Here is a 21,350-nt window from a genome sequence, read left to right on the forward strand (position 1 = left end):
TAAAATGCTTGTCTAAATTGCGAAATGTAGACTATGGCCGCCGCACATCATAGGCTAATAATAATTATCATCATCATAATAACAATAATAATTATTAGGCTATAATAACAACAATGATGAAAACAACAGGATAACATTTAAACCTTCCTACTTTTCAGTTAATCTGGCTGTTGATGTCATTTTGTCATAAAAAAAAAAGGCCATCACTGATTCATTATCACTCATTCCGTCCCCTCAGCGCTTGAAGAATATGCTAAACCGGCCATCCAGACCATCATTGGTCATTTTGGCCAAGAAATGACCAGCGATGATGACTCAGCACCAGCCACAGCCCCGGTCATCGATGCCACAAACGTGCAACGAGATGCCATCGGTGTCATGACAGCGCTTCGTGGTTATGGGGGCTTGCGTTTCTCAACAGCCTGCGAAGTCCTCATCCGAGACTTCAGCGAAATTTACCCAGAGTGGGCCACACTGGCCAAGATAGCCTGCTTGATTCCCGTCTCCAGTGTGCCTGCAGAGAGAGGATTCTCTCTGCAGAACCGAATTAAAACTGCGGACCGAAGTCGCCTTGGGGAGGGCAAGGTCACACGGCTAATGCGCATTGCAAGTTGCGGAGAGACACTTTGCAGCTTTGATTTCAAGTCCGCAGCTGCACGCTTCAATGCTGCCAAAAAGCGACGTAGGCCTAATAAGTAGCTGAATTATATGAGCAGCCATTGTTATTTTCAGAGTTTTTACTCTAGGCTATTTTATTTAAGGCTATCCCCTATCTATCTGAGAAAAGGCATAGGCGATAGGCCTAGGCTGTAACATCGAACGGAAATTAGCCTATACATACGCATTGCAAGTTAATTTAAAGCCTATTTATTTTCAAAGAGTTTTATTCTATTTTATTTTATCTGATAAAAGGCATATGAACGGAAATTAGGCTAGCCGTGTCACGCCAGAAGCCTACATGCTTGCACTGTTACTGTTCAATAAAATGTTATACATCTAGACATTGTGGTATTTCTTTATATACGTATCCCAGACTGCCTATCAATTGTTTCTCAATAAACAGTTATGTTCTCCCCATTGTCATACTCCCGAGCTAAACGAAATGCCTTCCCAACCAGCGAGACCTGGTTATAGAAATGACGTTGTTTTATTGATTTAAAAAAAAGGGTAAAACTGGAAAGAGAAAATAGAAAACTCACATTAATCCCAAACAATTTAACAAACTTCAGTTAACGTAATGTGGAGTCCGTTCATTGATCGATGCTGTCTGTTCAGTTCCCAGTGAGGCGCCCGTTCAGCGCTGGATTTGACGCATGGCATAGCGCGCATGCGTCAAATCATGTTATATTATTATATATTATATAGCTCGCATCTAATCGTATCGGATGAGAAATAGACATTAAATGGCATATATAGGCCGCTACACAACAGTAATCACCGCGACAAACAGCTATATTAGATTTGGGGGGGAAAAAATATGATTTTGAATTTTTTTTTTTTTATTATATTTTAATATGATGACCGGAATATATCACGTTTGTCCGGTAAATCGAATTCTTCCCGGACACGATGTCCGACGGCAAATTTTTCTACCGGAAACCCTGCAGTATACGTATATGTATCACTGAGAACGTTTTGAGAGTGTGTATGCAAGTATGTCAATTCAATAAGTGTGTGTGTGTGTGTGTGTGCGCGCGAGTGTGTGTGTATGTATACGTATGTATATGTATTACTGAGAAAGGTTTGAGAGTGTGTATGCAAGTATGTCAATTCAATAAGTGTGTGTGTGTGTGTGTGTGTGTGTGAGAGAGTGTGTGTGTATGTATACGTACGTTCATGTATTACTGAGAAAGGTTTGAGAGTGTGCATGCAAGTATGTCAATTCAATAAGTGTGTGTATGTGCGTGTGTGTGTGTGTGTGTGTGAGAGTGTGTGTGTATGTATACGTACGTTCATGTATTACTGAGAAAGGTTTGAGAGTGTGTATGCAAGTATGTCAATTCAATAAGTGCGTGTGTGTGTGTGTGAGAGAGAGAGTGTGTGTGTATGTATGTATACGTATGTATATGTATTACTGAGAAAGGTTTGAGAGTGTGTATGCAAGTATGTCAATTAAATAAGTGTGTGTGTGTGTGTGTGTGTGTGCGTGCATGGAGAGGTTAGGTGACTAGCAGGTCCTGAGGTAATGTTGATGGACAGGCGGGAGTGGAGGGTCTGAAAGGTCCCAGACAGAGTAGGACAGGAGGGAGGGAGGGTTTTACAACGCCAAGACATGTGAAAGAGAGAGAGAGAGAAAGGGAGAGAAAAGGAGGAAAGGAGAACAAGAGGGATGGCATACACAATGAGGATGATTGTGAGTGTTGGTGAAAAGTGGGGGAGGGAGGGAGAGTGGGAGAGAGAGAGAGAGGGACTGTAACACACAATACGAGGAAGAGCAAAAAACAGAAGGCGAGAGAGGGAGTCAGACGTGGTGAACGCTAGAGTGTCGGAGAGAAAGAGATGGGGGAAGAAGGGAAGGGAGAGGGATGGTAGATAAAGTGTAATATGAGATTGAGTGCAGGAGTCTGGAAGAAAGGGGGAAAGAGGAGTGAGAGAAAAAGGTGGACAAATGAAAGCAGAGGGAAATCGATGGACCGAGAGAGACGGAGTACAATGAGAGAGAGGAAAAAAAGAAATGAAGGGAGGGAGGGAGGGGGGGGGAAGGGGCAAGCAAGAGGGCAACAGAAATATGGTTCACATTATTGGGCCAACCATGAAACCGTACCATAGATACTTTCTTTTCACATTGCCGTTCTCTTTTACAGCCAGCTGAAATGGCCCATTCACATGTCTGGAGGCAGCTGTGATAAGCTCCAGTATGTGAAGAGAGCTAGTTGATGACCCCTGGCCTATTCCCCTGCTGTACTATGCAATGTACTCAGCACTTCAATGCCGCCTCTCAATCTCCAGCCGTCACACACACACACACACACACACACACACACACACACACACACACACACACACACACACACACACACGCACACACACACACACACACACACACACACTTTATTGAAACCTTTCCTCTCCTGTGTGTTTCTACTGTTTTTGCCCTTCCTTTCTTTCCTTTCCAACCCATAGACACCGGTTGTTACAGGACTGGCTGGCATGATGAATGAAGCTAATTAGCATTAGCATATGGTTACATGACCCACTTATTTAGGCAGTTATAAAAACTGTCCCTACACATCAGCGGCCACGCTAGTGACACGTCTGTGGTAAACGAGGCGCAGGTTTGCTCGGAGGTCCCTCGCTGACTAAACACACGTTAGCGGCTAGCGCTGTTCCGCCACAAAGATCTTCTCCCTCCCTCCCTCCCAGTCGCTGGCTGACAGCCATTAGCGGAATACTAATGGAGGCTAATTACATACACAGTTTGCAGAGAGAGAGCAGTGTGACCCTGGCTAATGTCTTGAGAGATCATGACAAAGAGGCTGTTGCATTGTTGGAGCGCCTTTGCGAGGAGATTACGCTACCAAAATAAGGCGTAAGTCGTCTTAATCAACAAAGTGCTTTGACTTTTGTGTCCGGTAATGGATGACAACATCTAATTTTGTTGTCGTCGGATGTTTTCGTCTGCCGGGGGAAGAAAGTAGACGTGTCAGACGTGGCTGCTAATGTGCGGGTGCTTTGTGGAGTTAGAGCTACAACTCAGGTAGTCTCTGACGCCATTTTAACAAGAAGAAAAAAAGCACGATAGAATGCTTTTAAAATCCTCTTTAAATGTGTCGACGTCGCTATTGTTTGGAGGAACACCGTTGGATGTCCAATCTTTCACAACACACGGAGAACCTTTGATTCAAATGATCCTCTCTCTCTAAACGTCTATTCAAACCTACATTCAACTTGTAGGCACCCGGAGTCGGGATGAGTGGGCGGTCTAGGAAAGCCTAGCAGGTGAAGAGATTCTAGTAAACAAATCGGCACTGTCTTTCATAAGAGTTCAGAGTCAGACAGGGCATCTCTCCCCCTCTGACTCAGCCCTCAGAAGCAAAATTTTTCGAGATTCTGCTGGCTCGGCAGAAAAGGCTGCCCGCCTCCCAACCCCCCCACTCCATATTTCATATACGGCCCATTGGAGAAGCATCACATTGGAGTGTCCGGGCCGCAGTGCATTGTGGGAGATTCACCACTGAAACATAAATCTGTTGTGAGGATGCTCTGAACGAATGCAATGTGTTCTCAAAGTGACCAATTTGTTTGTGCCACTAAAATTAACGAAACTCACTCAGAGAGATTTGCGGTGTGTGACGCTGTTCACATCTGATGCCGTTCAATGTCTTCAATGGTTTATAAAAGCCCTAATGAGCATGTTGGCTATAAAAAGGAGCATGTCAACTAGCCTTGGCCAGTTCCAGCCGGTTCTGAAATGTTCAACACCTGTCCGCTTGGCTGTTCCACTGCCACGGGCCAAACAGCACAGTATCTGACATGATTAGCTAATTTAATAATAATTTTGCCATTTAGCAGATGCTTTTATCCAAAGCGACTTACAATTACGAATTACAGGGACATTCCCCCTGGAGTAACTGAGGGCTAAGTGCCTTACTCAAGGGCACACTAGTAGTGGTGTGGTTTTCAGGCGGGATTTGAACTCACAACCTTCCGATCACAAGTCCAACTCACTATCCACTAGACCACCACTACCCCTAGTAGTTAGCTGCCACGGATGAGATCACACACCCTTAACGTTTCCCCACATCTCACTGGTGCCGATTCATTTGTGTTGAACATCAACACAAGCAATGTTACCTCTACCTCGGGGGCACTTTGTGTTGAGTTTGTCAAGCAACCTGTAAGCAAACTTTTTTCGAACTAGTAACTCACTCACACCTCAGACAGTGTAGTATTTCTACCTTCTGAAATGATGGTTAGGACTGGTGTTATAAAGCGAAAGGTTCTTCAGTGTTTCCTCTATATGCATTGATTCCTGGCGGGCCGCCACAAATGAATTTTCTCCGCCACTAATTGATTCAGTCCAATAAGTCGACGATTTCTCCTCAGGCTGCGCAACGAGAAAGGCAGCGAAGTATTATGAAAAATTTGTTTTGGGTGAAATTACGTCGTTCTTTTGAGCGCGCGTGTGCGTTTCATGCTCCGTTCGCGAGGATACGCCTCACCGCCACTAATTCCTGGAGGAAACAATGTTCTTTATGTACAAATCTGCTGACATACACGTGTGATCACTTTCAATTCCATAAAACAAGCTATTAGATATTAACTTAAATTCTGGACGTACAATTTGCATTTCTCAAAAACAACAAACTGTCAACTTATATGACGTCTTGCTGCAAGGCATTCTGGTCTGGAACCTGCAGTTCTACCCATTCTTAGCTAATACAACAGAAATGTACTTATTTTTAACTATCTTAGCGATAAATAATAACTATTTTAACTGTCAGTAACATATGAATCAATCATGTAACCTATAAAGTTACAACAGGCAGTGATGAACATGAGTTTGCAGTTTACAGGTAAGCCAAGAAGCTGGGAAAGCTAGGCTCCAGCTAGGCTAATTAGCGGTGGGTCATAGACAGACAGGGATGTAGAGACTCGCTCAGGCCAGGATCACACAGCTAGCATTAGTCGCTAACTGCCCGTGTGAGGGCCGACAGGCTAAAGCCTGGGACACACCTGCTACCTTTACCTCAGCAGCGTGTGTGCGTTTCATTTCGGCCGCACATGATAACAAGTGAGAGCAGACACACAGCCCGCTCAGCCGCGCGTCTCAAGTGTGTCTCACGATGGCTGCAGCGGCAGGCCATGTAGAGAGTCGGAGTGTCGCCTATTTCTTCTGAGTGACGCGTTAGTGTGATCTGTTGATAGTCATATTGACATCATACCAGCAAAATACACTAGATTCAAATGTCTATATCTGAAAATATGCCATAAACATGTATTTATTAACATGCCATAAACATGTATTTATTAACATCTATTTTAGACTGAACCCCAGAACACATTTATAATGAAGTGAAATTAAACATTATATTATTGATGGCCATTACCAAAGGCAAACTCAAATGTACAAATAATATTTATTGGCAGTAATAATATAGGGGTTGGCAGTAGCAGCTCCGCAGTTAGAGCCGCAGCAGAAAGGCTGTCTGTATGGACACGGCAAGCGTGAGAACCGCAGCGGCTCCGCCACGCACACACGCGCTGCTGAGGTAGAGCTTTCCCGCGTGTCCCAGCCGTAACACTGAGGACTCATCACCGGGGGGGTTCAAGCTTTGGGAATTACAGCACGCCGGAAAGAAAATTACCCCGTTATTGTGCTTCGTCATCTTTTCTGTGTGTGTGTGTGTGTGTGAAACCGCCACCCTCATCGCAATAGCGATAAGAAAGGAACAGGAAGAGGCGAAGGAGGGGGGAAGGACTTGCGCAGCGTTGACTGACAAAAGTCTGTCTTAACGCCCAGGCACGAGTCAGGGCTAAAAAGCAACTTCAGCAGCCGCGGATTTACTGGGATAAAGAGACTCTGGTGAACGATTTTTGGTGTGTGTGTGTGTGTGTGTGTGTGTGCGTGTGCGTGTCGGGGAAGCTGACACATCGCTTAACACCCCAACACTGTGAGAGGGGCACCTCTGTAATTACCACTTCCTCCTGTTCAGCTAATCCCCCCAGAGCAGGGGAGCAAACTCAGAGAGAGAGAGAGAGCTTAGAGAGTCCCCTGGAGAGTCCACTCAGTCTGCTTCAATTACCCAGAGACAAAAGTCAGTCTCACTCAAAGCAACAAAGAGAGAGGTCTCTCTCTGGAGGTCTGTCTAACGACTCATCAAGCTCTATTCCACTCAACAAGAGGTTGTACTCGCTCACAGAGACGGACAGGGGGGGGGGGGGAGATCTGTCTCGCTCACAGAGACAAGAGATGTCTCATTCACAGAGAAAGAGTCTCATGCCTCGGGGAGTGTACGTTTATTTAAGTTGATTTTAATGTATAGTGCATTTTAACCCATGGTCACCACACACTCCTGGCCTCACTCATGCTGAGAGGTCTCAGAGACAGAGAGAGAGTGAGTAGTCTGTCTCACTCACAGGCACAGACAGAGGGTCTGTGTCTCACTCGCATTAACTGAGAGGGTAAGTAAGTGAAGGAGTTTCTCACCAGAGAAAGTCAATGGCTGGGTTGCACCAACCTGGTTTAAATGTTAAACCGGTTTAAATCAAGGCTTATCTACTAATCCTGTTGCACCAAACTTTAATCCTATTTTAAATCTTAAACCTAGTTTAATTTAATCCTGGTTTAAATCTAAGCCTCTGCTAATCCAGGTTTAAACCTGGTTTAAATCAAGTCTGTTGCACCACTAATTTTAAACGTAGTTATAAAGCAGGGGTGGGGAACCTCCGGCCTCCGGGCCGTATAAGGCCCGCGAGACCGTTTGATCCGGCCTACGAGGCAATTAATAAAAATATATTTTTTTTAAATTAAAAAAAACTATTTTTATTGAACGTGACGTTCAGGGTCAGTGACGGACAGCTGTCTATCTGTCTGTGTCACGTTCATGGTCACGTGCGTAACGTAATGTGTCATTGCGTGATAATCTCCTGTCATCGCTTCAATCAGAAAGTAATCCGAATGCAAACATGGCTGTCAAGAAAAGAAAGGTAGATGCGGAATGTCGCGCTTTCCAAGACAAATGGACAAACAATTATTTATTTGTTGAGGTAAAAGGCAAGCCAGTATGCCTTGTGTGTCGGGAGGCGCTCGCGGTTATGAAAAAGGCGAACCTCGAACGTCATTACAACTCAAAACATGCTAACCTGGACAACTTGAAAGGACAAATACGCTTGGATAAAGTTAACGCTCTTCGTCGGAGTTTGGGTGCTCAACAAGCAGTCTTCACAAGACCACAATCTGACCGAGACAACGTTACGCATGCTAGTTTTGTGTTGAGTGAGCTAATCGCTAAGAAGCTGAGGCCGCATTCAGAAGGAGAATTTGTGAAGGAGTTAATTATTGCCGCGGCGGAGCTGCTCGCACCGGACAAAGTAAAATTGTTCCAAAGTGTCAGTTTGTCTCGAAGAACTGTCTCAGATCGGATTGCTGACATGGCACAAGATATTGAGAAAACACTGAGGGACACCGCAAGAGATTTCCAGTTTTTCTCTCTGGCCTGCGATGAGACAACAGACATAACAAACACCGCCCAACTGGCCATTTTTGTGCGGGGGATTACAGCCGAGTTTCATACGAGGGAGGAGTTGCTGTCTTTGCAAGCCATGCATGGCACCACCAAAGGTGAGGATTTATTTGAGCAAGTTGTTTTGGCTATGAACAAATTCGAACTGCAGTTTGACAAGTTAAGTGGCCTGGCAACGGATGGAGCCCCAGCCATGGTTGGCGCGCAATAGGGATTGACTGCATTGGTCAAAAAATAAATGAGTCGTCTCAGTCTCGATCCAAGTGAGTTAGTTGTATGCCACTGTATCATACACCAAGAGAATCTGTGTGCACAGTCCCTGAAGTTCAACAATGTGATGACAACTGTCGTTTCCACCATAAATGTCATCAAAAGCAGAGGGCTGAACAGCCGCCAGTTCAAAGAGCTACTGAGTGAACTAGAGTCAGAGTACGGAGATCTGGTTTACCACTGTGAGGTGCGCTGGCTGAGTCGCGAAAATATGCTCACACGGTTTTACTCACTCAGAGAAGAAGTGAAACAGTTCATGGAGATGAAGGGGAAACCTGTCATAGAACTCAGTGATAGCAAGTGGCTGTGTGATTTGGGCTTCATGGTGGACATTACCAAGTACCTGTCAGAGCTGAACGTCAAGCTCCAAGGTCCCAACCAGCTTCTCAGCTCTCTACAATCAAATGTGAAGTCATTTGAAGCTAAACTAAAGTTGTGGCAAGTGCAACTGGAAAGGGGAAACACTGTCCACTTTCCCACTCTGCAAGAACAAAAGCCTGCTGTGACATCTGAATATGCTGCTGAGTGTGCAAAACTCCTCCAGGCATTTGGAGAGAGGTTCCAGGACGTGAAAAGTAAGCAAAGGGAACTGTACATATTTGCCACGCCATTTAATGTGGAACCAGCTGATGTGCCTGACAACCTACAACTCGAAATCATTGAGCTGCAAAGCAATGACGAGCTCAAAGCTAGGTACAACAACCTCCCTCTGCTGGACTTCTACAAACTGTATGTACGTGCTGAGGATTTTCCCATTCTGAGGAGACATGCACTGAAGTTTGCGTCAGTGTTTGGGACCACCTACTGCTGTGAGCAGTTCTTTTCAAAACTGACTCTTGCAAAGACTCGGTTCCGCTCAAGACTGACTGACCCAAACCTGCAAAACCAGCTGCGAGTAGCATCATCATCATTACCAGCTGACACCAAACGCCTCGCCGAAGAGAAACAGTTCCAGCCATCGCATTAGGTAAGTCCGATATGTGTTCAATAATTTGTTTTAATTAATTATTTAATTAATAATAGATCTGTGGTAACCAAGACAGTCTGTTTGTTTCCTAACCAAGCAGGTAGGCTACCCGGTGGCCGTGGCTGGAGCCTAATCAGGAGGACTCAGGACAGCTGACTGGGTGTCCTGGTTACAGCTTAAAAGGCGTTCCAGTCCACACAAGCTCTCTCTCTCTCCTCCAGCACCATTATTCTATATTACACCGTACAACACCCTCCTCGCCATACTTTCCTGCATTCACTCACTTACACTACTGATACGCTGATTCTCATACCCCATTGGATTATTGTTCAGTTTGGCATACCTTAGTTCTATTAAATTCTTGTTATTCTGATTATACATGGTGTGTGTGTGTCCCTTTTTGTTATGGTCCAGAGCCAGGCCGTAACAATGGCCCTTGAAGGATGTTCTAAAAATGTAAATGGCCCTTGACAGGAAAAAGGTTCCCCACCCCTGTTATAAAGGAATAAAGGAAAGAGTTTCTCGCAGGAAAATTCAAGACAGATTAAACCCAATTGAATTTTATTACATTTTAATTTTAGAGAATTGTCAGCAGAGTGTCAAAAGTATGATAATATACCATGCCATGCCATCTACCGCATCGCGCAAGCCGGAGCAAGCCTACCACCTGGCAATCACTCGCAAAAAACTCTGCTAGCAACTCTGCTCGGTGGTCGGTGAAAAGCCGACGTGACCGTGCAGCACGACCACTGCAGCCCCGCAGAGGCGGTGGTGTCGGCCAGCAGAGGTGGAGGAGCGGAGTGAATGGGCAGGTGTGAGGAGGCTGATCATTGTTTCATGTAGCAAGGGACCGTTCCCTTTGCTGCCGGGTAGGCGAGCACACGGGTCTTAAACCTAATGCGAGCTGCTATGGGGAGCCGGTGATGGGCGAGGAGGAGAGGGGAGACTTTGGGGATGTTGAACACCAGACGGTCGGTAGCATCCTGGATGAGCTGCAGAAGTCTTTTGATACATTTGATAAGTAAGTAAGTAAGCTAGCTAGCTAGGCAGCTATGATTGGAAACAAATTAGTAACCAGTTATGGAATTTATCACCACTTTGGCTGATGTGATGATGTGAAGTGGCTTTGTTTGGCTAGTTAACTAGTCACCTCGGTAACATTCTCATAGCGAAATTAGCATGCTAGCAGCTGTTTTAATGTAAAATGGCCATGCCAAGATAAAAGCTATAGCTGACTAGTGAGCCCGCATCAACCTTAATGCTATTTAAGTGCGAGATGCTATCTATAATTTATCTAGGGCCATATTTATCTAGCCTACATCATGATTTTTTTTACATTTCGTCTGAATCCAAGACACTGGACACTGTAAATAAATGAATCCTGGTTTAAACTAGGTTTAACTAATCCAGGATTAATATTATGATGTGCAACGCGTCTCTGATTAACTTTAAACCTAGTTTAAGCCTGGATTTACTAAACCTGGATTAAGCCTAAACCAGGATTAGTTTAAACCAGGTTGGTGCAACCCAGCCAATGACAAGCACTTACACAGACCCGAGGATCGACGGCTTCCAGTACACCTAAACGACTACCGTACTGTACTTCTCATACTGGTCTCATACAGTTCAGACAAGCTAGACAAAGTGTCAACCGATTTCCCCACAGGGGTTCATTAAGTATCTTCTCTTGCCTCTATATATTTATATAGTATAAGTCTTCTATATATTTAGCGCTCACAGAGACACAGTCCTCCTTGTATATATTCTACACATGAACACAATTTAGCGTTTTGCACTGCTGCTAGATTACACACAGCCTATTTATTATATAGGTCTCTAATTATATATCTTATGAGTAACATACCACAAGACCTATTGTCTGGGTTATATATCATTATATCATAGGCCTATATTATATATCAACTCTACATGTCATATTGATATCTCATGTATAATCACTTATTATTATATTCATTTATTTCACTGCAATACCTCATACTGTAATACCATGCACTGTCTACAATATCATGTGTTTTGCACTATGCCACTATTTGCTCTGGTCAGATGCCAAACTACATTTCATTGTCTCAGTACTTGTACTGTGTGCAATGATAACAACGTTGAATCTAATCTAATCTAAAATAATTGAATATAGTATAATCTAATGTTATCTAATTTCATCTTGTAAAATGAGTTTTTCGATAACAGAAATGAACTGTCCTGCCATGGCTGAACCTCAAGTTAAGAGTCAAGTCTAAGTAGAAGGACAATACAGAAGCCATCCCTGTGGCACACACACACTCCCAGACAGCTCGAGGTAAAAGCTAGGAGGTTCTCCAACGCTGCTCTTAGGAGAGCTACAGGCTTGTTGTGCCAGCCCAGCATGACCACCTCCGGTTAAACTGACCAGACCCCCTGGGGAGCAGTGATTAGTCCACTGAGGCAAATTAGTTGTTTAGACAGGAGCAGGATCTTTAAAACACACACTAAAAAGAAGCCGCACACAAACACAACCCCCCCCCCACACACACAACAATTGTACTCCTTGTATCCGTACATTTATGTAATAAAAGCAATCTGACATACACTCACACACACACACACTCATTATGCGGACACGACACATCTCCTCTCCTCCCCCCCCCACACACACACACACATAGAGTAACTCTGTCCACAGTTGCAGGTCGGGTTTGTTGTGGTTACCTTTCCGCTCGCTGCGTTTCTTGCGTCTCCTCTTGAACCTCCTCCGGATGAGGCAGTAGTACGATCCCAGGCTCTGGGGGGGGCCGTTGGCAAACAGGGCCATGACCGACCCACCTCGCACTCACACACACACACTACTCTACTGTACTGCCGCTCAGGTACGGTCCCTTGAAGGGACTAGCACTTTGCTGTATCTAGACACACACTCTCTCACATTATACTCACACGGTGTGTAGCCTTCGAGACCACCCCCCCTCCAGGGGCTAATGCTTACCGTACAACACACACACAGACTCCAGTAGTTTGTAGCGACGGAAAAAAATTGGCCTAACGTTTATAGCAATACTACTGCACAGTACACACAGTAACACTAATGCAGTCCAAGACTCAGCGGCCCCCTCTCTCCCTCGCCGCCGGAGGGGGAGGTCACAGACAGAGGGTGGGAAAAGGAGGTGGAGTCTCGCGGAAAAGGAGGAGAGGAGTCACTCCGTTTCACCGGGAGGTTGGGAATCCTCAAGTGGTCCTGGGATTCTCTCTCTCTCTCTCTGTGTGGTGGCTTGTATAGTAGAGTGTCTTTGATACGTCACACTGTCCCTCAGCCTATCACAGTGTGGCTCACACACACACACCTACTTGCACATGCTAAACAGGCAAACTAGTAGGCACGCATACAAACACTCACCCACTTTTAACTTAACATATCAGTCAGCAAATCATATCAGCAAAACATGCTCACACACAAGTCAGGATCAGTAAATGCCCGTGGTAGTGTATCTTCAACAGGCTCAGCACGGTTCAATTAGAGAAGGAATCAAATAACTGAGGTCTTGAGTAGAGAGAAAAGTACTCCACTTCCCTCTAGTGGTCTCCCTCTGCACTGCAGCACCAACACCAAATAAAGGCGACGATCCACCGTTTTTTTGTTGTTGTTGTTTCAGTTTCAAGTAAAGGAAATGTAGGTAAGTGTCATAAGATAACGGCATTTGTAAATATCTCAATTCATCCCCTATTGAATGATCTGAAACTGATTTGACCCCAGTCCTTCTTCCAGAAGCCTGTCCCTGTCTGACCACCAACCAACACTACACTACTAAAACTCACGACTTCTAGTTCACCACCAATCGATAACATTCCCACAACAACGGTTTGTTTACATTGCTAAAAAAACAACTTTTACTTCGGTGTGTTCAAACTTAACGTATTTCTCAATGCCGCCAGTGCCACTTAGTCATTCCTGTTGGGGAACAAACTTCAGAGTGTTACCTTCAAAAGGAGACCAACCCCACTTGGATAGGCTCATTCTACAGGAATGGGGTTAACCCATTTGTACCGGTTGTTAGGCGACGCAACATTTACATCTCTCGCAACTCTGAACCTCCTGCCGGCTGCTGCGTGGCGCAGCATTGTAGATTTGTCGTCATTTTCACGACGTGTGCAGCATATAATGCACTGCCATTGGTTCAAATACACATGAGGTGGGTCTTGTTGATTTTGTGTGTGGGTCTTGTTGATTTTAGTGTGGTTCGACAATGTTTTGGGGGAGAGAGGCAAGTGAGATTTAAACATGTCTACGACAGAGGTGTATTCAGAGAACACCCGGGTAGAAAATACTGCGCTAAATACTGCAGCTAAACCCCAATCCTAGAACAGCAACGATGGCATAGCTGAGCTTTTAAAAAACATGTTCCCAGATTCCGATATCATGAAACGTTTGCGTGCGGTGGTGACAAAACGTCATAAAAAACGTTAATACACAGTAAACAGCACCACTCAAGAGAGACCTCGTCTCTAAAGTAAAAAACGGTCCGTTCGTTCTGATGATGGACATGCAACAGCGCAGGACTTGATTGAACATGTCAAAGTAAGTAATGATATATTGATAATGAAATATCTATTTTTATTTTGCAAGTATTGGTAATGTATTAGACTCGCATTCGTTGATTGCTTTCATTACAAATGCTGTGTGATCTGTTCTGTTGCATATAACAGTTGCATAGATCAATGACAATGTTAGGTTATTCTATCCATGTTTTGATTAATTTCTATTTCTTATCAACATAATACTACAGTAGATATAATAGCATAAATAACATAATTATTCCTCAGGATTGTGTGGACCAACTTGAGTTAACTGATTTGTTAGCAAGTATTGCGTAATTTTGATCACAACTTTGTCACATTCATTGATACTTTTCATTAGCAATGCTATGTCAAAGTAACTACCGTAATCAATAGATTATTGATAATTAAATGTTTATTTGATTGTTTAAACTAGGCCTGCTTAGTCTTGTTTCATGTTCAATGCTATGGCAAAATGTGATCTATTCTGTTCTTAAATTAAAAAAACTGTCAGTAGTGTGTGGACTTGGGCTGATGAACTGAGGAGCCTGGTGTCCATCTCCATGGATGGGCCCAATGTAAACAGGAAATTCTTCGAACTTCTCCAGAAAAAGGATGTAGAACAGTATGGAGGTGCTCAGCTTGTTGCCATGGGGAGCTGTGGACTCCACACATTACACAACTCTGCCAAACCGTATGTCAATGGGGCACCAGTTCTGTTTACTTTTATGTTCATTCTTATGTTGAACGTGATACACTGACCCATTGAACTGTTCCCAGTTCCACCTCAGGACTTTCCCCACCCCTCCCCACTCCTTCCCCACCTCTCCCCCATACCAAGGTGCCTTGTTCTGTGTGTTGGCATGTTTAAAATGTTATTTGTTATATTTTATATATTTTAAAAAACATTTTTTAAGGGTTAGGGTTATCTGATTTTGAGGAATTTTAGAACACATTGTTTGTATGTTAGTGCTAAGGGTTTTAATAAAACCTGTGACTCTTACCTTTAAAATGTCATTCATTTCATGTTTCTATGTGCTACAGAGGCTTAGATATTAAGGTTTTGGTAGACGTTGACAATTCTTAGTATTTTTTCAGAAAACCCTCAGGAGATAAGGTTATTTATCCTAGAATAACATAGGTTTTTATAGCTGTTTTTAGCAGGCGTTTTAGGAGTAAATGGGTTAACTTGTTCTGGTGGAAATGCCTGGGGACATCCATTGATTAACTTCCTCTGGTCAAAGCCTCCTGGTCACTCATGTTGCTTTGACAAGGTTGGGTGAGGTCACCTCATATGTAGACAAATACATAAATATGCAAGTGATTAGGGGTGTAACGGATCACCTAACTCACGGATCGGATCACAGTTTTTGAGTCACGGATCGGATAATTTTTTGGATCAACACAAAACATTTTTATTTTTATAAAAACTGCTTTTTCCTTGAATTCTGTAAAAACACCACTTTTATTATGTGAAAAACCCCAACAACATTCAAGATGTCAAAACTGGTATATACTGTATATAAAATACCGGTATATATATAAAACATATTCTACACTCAAACATTACATATTATACTGAAATACACATTCAACTTAAATTATAAGTAGTGCAATATGAGAGAGGGAGGCGCCTGGTTGCAGCAGTGAATCACTGGTCTCTTTAAAGCAGACGAATAAACATGTTTTATGCCACTTTTAACTAAATAATAAAGTGAACCCATATTTTGAACATGGTATGAAAATTATTATCAGAAGTTGTCGAGCTACCTTTTTCGTGCCTCTCGTCATAATTGACAGAGAAGCCAAAGTGCTCCCATACATACGGGATTTAAATGACGAGGGAGGCATTTCGAGTTCTTCTCCGCCGAACAACGTAACTAGCTCGCCATGATACACTTGGGCCGCGTTCGTAAATTCGCTTTGAGATCGCCGGAGCGCACACTGGGTCCCACGTCTTAAAGGGACCAAGTAATTTGATTGGACAAGAGGCGTGCCTTGAATGCTGATCAGATTCCAGTGCGAATTTACGAACGCAGCCTTGTTGTTGTGGATTTCCAGCTTCACGTGTAGTGAGTAAACAACAGATTCATTTTTTCTCGCATTATCAACCTATCATTGCACGTCTATCTTTTCATGGCAACTCTACATTGTGATTTACAAGAGATATTAAGTAATATATTAAGTAATATTATTACTTGTTAAAATTTTGCAATCGATCCGCGGTACACATGCGTGCCGAACCGTGGAGGGCGATCCGTTACACCCCTACAAGTGATTAACCCCCATTGACCAATGACCATTGAGCAGCAAAACAAATCCCAGAGAGCCCCTTTAATACACAGTAAACAGCACCACACTAACTTCCAGAATCATTTGCTTCCATAATCAAGTTGGACTATTCAGACTGCCAATTCCATGAGAAGCCACCGTGTCAACATTACTGTTATCCTAGTCCATACTGCCCCTCTGTGGAGGACACAGGGATTGCATGCCTATCGGATATTGGAACAACATACATTTCAGCCACTTCCATCAGGTCGCCGTTACAGAATTCCACTGGCCCGGAAAAACGCGTACAAAATTCATTCATCCCAAATGCAACCACCGCACTGAACATTTTAAAATAGGAAGCGCATTGTTTTTCTTTTTAAACCCCAACATTTTAGCTTTTTAAACCATAATACTGTTTTTTACTATTATTTTTAAATGACTGGACTTTTTAAATAGGCACTACATTTTATAAACACTGCTATGTCTGTCTGTTTTTATTGTATGCATGTGACCTATGTGTGTTTTTAATGTGGAAACTGTATTCTTGAACTGCACTTCTGCCTGTCAAAGGAGAATTTCTGTCACTGTGTGACAGACAATAAAGCAATCTTGAATCTTGAACATCGGGCACCAACATTTGCAGGAACAGTAATAACGGACATAAGAAAACCAACGTCAATACTGAACACATTCACACACACAGCTGCTCTGCTCAAAATGTTTCCTCATAGTCAGACCATGTGATGCAACAACAATCAACATTAAAAAAAGAAATCGGGCTGAATTCTGAAACCAAAACCGATAAAGCTGCAAGGACTGGAGAGGTGTCCACTCCTGACTCCATGATGTCACACCAGTTAGGAGTCTGAGGGACACATCCGATCAAGGACAGTGAGAGAGTGGAGAGTGTGTGTATTTTGGAAAACGAAGAAGAGAACAGGAAAGTGTGTGTGTGTGTGTGTGTGTGTGTGTGTGTGTGTGTGTGTGTGTGAGAGAGAGGGAGAGGAGGGAGAGGGAGAGAGAGAGAGAGAGAGAGAGAGAGAGAGAGAGAGAGAGAGAGAGAGAGGGAGAGAGGGAAAGAGAGAGGGAGAGAGAGAAATCGTTACACACCTGCTCTCCCTTTGCTGTCCGTTCTGTAGCGTTCAGATCTCTCAGTGTTCAGTGACCTAGAGGAAAGACAAGACAGCAAGGTCAGCATACAGGTGGCAGTGTGAAGTGGCCTGACCGACACCTACAGACAAACACCTGTCCTACCTCTCTCTCTCTACTTGAGAGCACTGTTCAGTGTAGTGTATTGTGACACAGGCAGGTAGGCAGGAAGAGCAGCGGTCTGAAGTGTCTCGCAGAGTGTGGAGGTCTCAGGGTTGAGACGCGTGAGCATGTGAACAATCACTTTAGCCCCCGAAACCAGAGCAGGGGTGAAAAAATAACAGCCGTAACAGTTCCCAGTAAAAAAAGCCACAGGCTGTGTGTGTAAAAAAAAAAGTATTTGATATTCTGTGCAGAGAAAACAGCTTGGTCAAGGCCAAAGCCATAAAGCTTCGGAGCCCTCTGACAGTGTTGGGGGGAGGACTCACCAGAGGGAGAGAGAGAAGAGGATTGGGGAAGGGAGAGGAAGACAGGGAGGAGAGAAAGAGAGGGGGGGGGGGGGGGCAGGGAGAGAAGGAGAGAGGGATGGGTTAGGTTCCATATCTCCACCCTTTACCCAGAAGTGTGTACTCATTGACAGACGTGTGTACTTCGCCATTTGTAGGTATAAGAAATGATAGCTTATAATACCTCTTTTTGGCAGTGGCACTTAAAGATTGCTTTCCACATCACATCATTTCTGGATAAATGTTAGGTTACATACTGTCATTGTTACGTGACACCTAGCATTTTTGCTAGGTTTCAATGTTTTTTTTCCACTGGTTGTAACGCCAATTCATTAGCAGCTTACAGTGTCTCTTATGTGGATTTATGCAGCATTTCTGTTTGCAGTTGGAAGGTATTACATTTGTGGTGAGTGACTTTGAACCTAGCTAAGTAAAATTGTTAGCAACTCTACTAAGTAAGAACACTTAGCGAACAGGTTGTTATTCTAGCTTACAAAATACAACACAGCTCAAATAACAAGATCTAACTTCAGCTACATCATTTTCTTATCTTTGTATTCTGAACAGTCTTGCTGCATTTTATTCTAACATTCTACTAACGGATGCAATACCTCTGAAATCACACCCATCGAAAACAGGATTTGAGCCAGAGTAGCAGGGTTACTTAAACAAACATTCAAAAAACTGGACACAAACACTGGAACAGTGTTCACTGGAAAATAAAATTTTCACTTTAGTGGGCCTTTAAAAGCATCCGCCTCATATGCTACACTACTCCCAGTGTTTCCTCTACATGCATTTCATCGTGGCGGTCCGCCACGATGGAATTTCCTCCGCCACCATGCAGATTTCTCAACCAAAAAAAAAAAAAAAAGATTTAGGCCGCTTTTCAGACCTTCACAGCGCTAGACACACCCACAAGCGCGAAGCGACGCGCTTGCAAAACTGTTTTGTGATTCCTCATTTAAATTACGTTGTACCTGTTACAATGACAATAAAGATCATTCATCTTCATCAAGATGAGAGATGGAGCGATCCGCTCACACAGCTGTCCCGCATCCGCTAATCAGCGCAGCACCGAACCGCCGGGCTCGTTGAGCGGATGCGAGGCAGCTGTGCCCGGGACCGGCCACTTCACATAAAGGAAGGAAGGAAGGAAGGAAAGAAAGAAAGCCGTGCACAAACGAGAGCTAAGTCAGACCGGGACGCTGCCAGTATGTGTGAGAGCCGGACTGCCGGCGTGAACATTTGAACCGTGTCATTTTATTTAATGGACCATTTCGTTGTCTGGTACCTGTACTGTAGCAATGACAAATAAAGTCCATTCCATTCCATTCCAGAGAGGGACGGACGGACGGACTACCCTTGTTTTTAATTTACAGGAAAACATTTTATTTTCGAGTTTTGGCTGAAATGACGTCGTTGTTTTGAGCGCGCGTGCGCGTTTCATGCGTAGTCAGCACTACCCGCCACCATGGTAAAAATTCCTGGAGGAAACACTGACTCCAATCCGTTTTACATTGACGAGGGGGGAAGTGTACAAGTGTGTACTCCGCAAGAAAGGTGGAGAACCACACACAGGCCGGCTCTTTCACCTGAGAGTTTCTTTGAAGACACCAAGGCCGTTTCTAGCGTTGCCTGTTTTTTATTTTCCATGGCAGTCCGCCTGTGTGACATGAAGGCTAGCGTTGACTAACAGGTATTGGTTTCAATTCAAAACAGCTTTGTGTTAAGAAGACATGCTTTTACGATGGACTGGAGGAGGAACAGCGAGGGAGACAGAGAGAGGGAAAGGAAGAGAGCAATACTAGCCCACAGCAGCTCCAGCAGTATATCTGAGGCAAGCACAACTACAGCTGTGGTCCGACCACAAATCTCAGGCACTGTCTTGCTTTCCCCAGTCAAAGTTGACCAGGGAGGAGAGGGAAACGGTCGTGGTAAAGTAACAGTAAGGTATTATTCCAGACTCGGAATGAAGCTTGAACTTACAATGGCCTACTGTGGTCAGAAGGATAAAAGCCTGTTTTTACAGTCACACCAGCCACGGTCAAAACACTGTTGGCATATTTAAATATGGCTATTTCTGAAGTCCAAAAATCGTATATCTGTTTGCAGACATTTAACTAAAAAAGCAAGGTTTCTATAAACAATGGCTGTTGTGGTGATGGTAGACATTCCTTTAAGTCAACGTCATTTTTCAAATGTCCTCATGTGGTTGTCTGGGCCAAACCAAATGGCCACAATATAGTCCTTTATGACTGTTGTTTCACTGTTGTTTTCAGTTGAAAAAGTGGTGTTTTTTGTATTGCTTCAGAGAGTGACTTCTGTAAATAACAGAGAGTGTCAAACCTTTCCAAAGCAGCCATGTAGAAATCACCTGATGAATCTGACCATGAACCACCACTCTGGTTCATTTCTTTCACATAGAAATCACATTTTCTCTTTCTGTTTTTTTATTTATTTATTTATTGAAACGGTTCAGAGAGTGAACTGTTTTTCAATTTAATTGCACAATTACACAACACAAAAACAATGTTTCAGCGCCAGGTCAGATTCAGGCGATGAAACCAGTGACTCCCTACGTCGTCCCAGTGCTATAGTGTGGAGCATGAGGTCACATTTCAAATGAGCATTTAGTAACCCATGTCTTGCGGACACAGAAGGATGTGCCGTTGTGTGTGTGTGTGTGTGGTCTGAGAAGCGAGGTGACCGTCATTAGAGTCATCATCAACGCCACTGGACTAAACGCATCAGAAGGCCTCATTTACTGACGGGCCGGAATAAGAGACATGATAGAGTGTACATTATAATTCAGGAAGAATTCCTCAAATCAGCCATGCAAAAAAAACAACAACACTAGCACCCAGAGAGAACGAGGGGTGGGGTGAAGAGGGCAAACAAGGCAAACAAGAGCAGCGATGTTGGGAGAGAGTAAGAGCAGGGGGGAGGGGGGGGGCAGATAGTGGGGAAGAGAGAGAAGAAGACACAGTAAAAAAAAAAGGGGGGGGGGAAATAGAAGGGGAAAAGAAATAGAACGGTAGAGAGTGTCTCACACTGCGTGACTGCCTAAGCAGTATAGTTTAACCTCCCAGCCTTCGCCAGATAATTAGGCCACCGGATCCCACATCAAAGCAGACATGCCTACAAGGGGGGGGGACCCTGACAAGGGGGGGGGTCCTGACAAGCCCTCTCCTAGAGTCGACTGCCCATGCTTTTTGCCTGTTAGAAAAAGGGAATTAATTACAGACACGGTGCACTTGGCACGCTTCTTGCCTGTCATCCCTTGTTATAAAAACGGACGTGATAATTCACTTTTATCATCTGGCTCTAACTCCCTCGTGTCCTGCATGCCAAACGAGATAGAGCGATATCTCCTCCACTCCATTTATACTCATCTTCATATGTAGCGAGTGAGAGAAGAATGGCACGGAATGGCAAAGATCCTGTGTACTGTAACACATTGTTGAAATGTATAGGCCAAATAATAATACTAATAATAGTGCATTTATGTAT

At 43.9% G+C, this 21,350-nt stretch overlaps 1 protein-coding gene across 3 annotated transcripts in view; it reads right to left on the bottom strand.

The window, feature by feature from the left end:
* adarb1b (adenosine deaminase RNA specific B1b) overlaps positions 1 to 21,350 on the bottom strand; it is a gene marked incomplete at both ends in the record, with an annotated part of 163,305 nt that overhangs the window by 42,617 nt on the left and 99,338 nt on the right. Inside the window, one exon of one of the 3 annotated variants that reach the window (XM_080535661.1) lies at positions 17,353 to 17,408. Coding sequence is in view for 2 of the 3 variants with exons in the window: in XM_080535659.1 (XP_080391785.1) it covers positions 12,079 to 12,232 (154 nt within the window). Of the gene's footprint in view, positions 1 to 12,078; positions 12,233 to 17,352; positions 17,409 to 21,350 lie in introns of those variants that run through there. The other 2 variants (XM_080535660.1, XM_080535659.1) reach the window with 2 other exon arrangements.

The sequence above is a fragment of the Nansenia antarctica genome (assembly GCF_963989245.1).
Source record: "Nansenia antarctica genome assembly, chromosome: 7".
Taxonomy (NCBI): Eukaryota; Metazoa; Chordata; class Actinopteri; order Argentiniformes; family Microstomatidae; genus Nansenia; species Nansenia antarctica.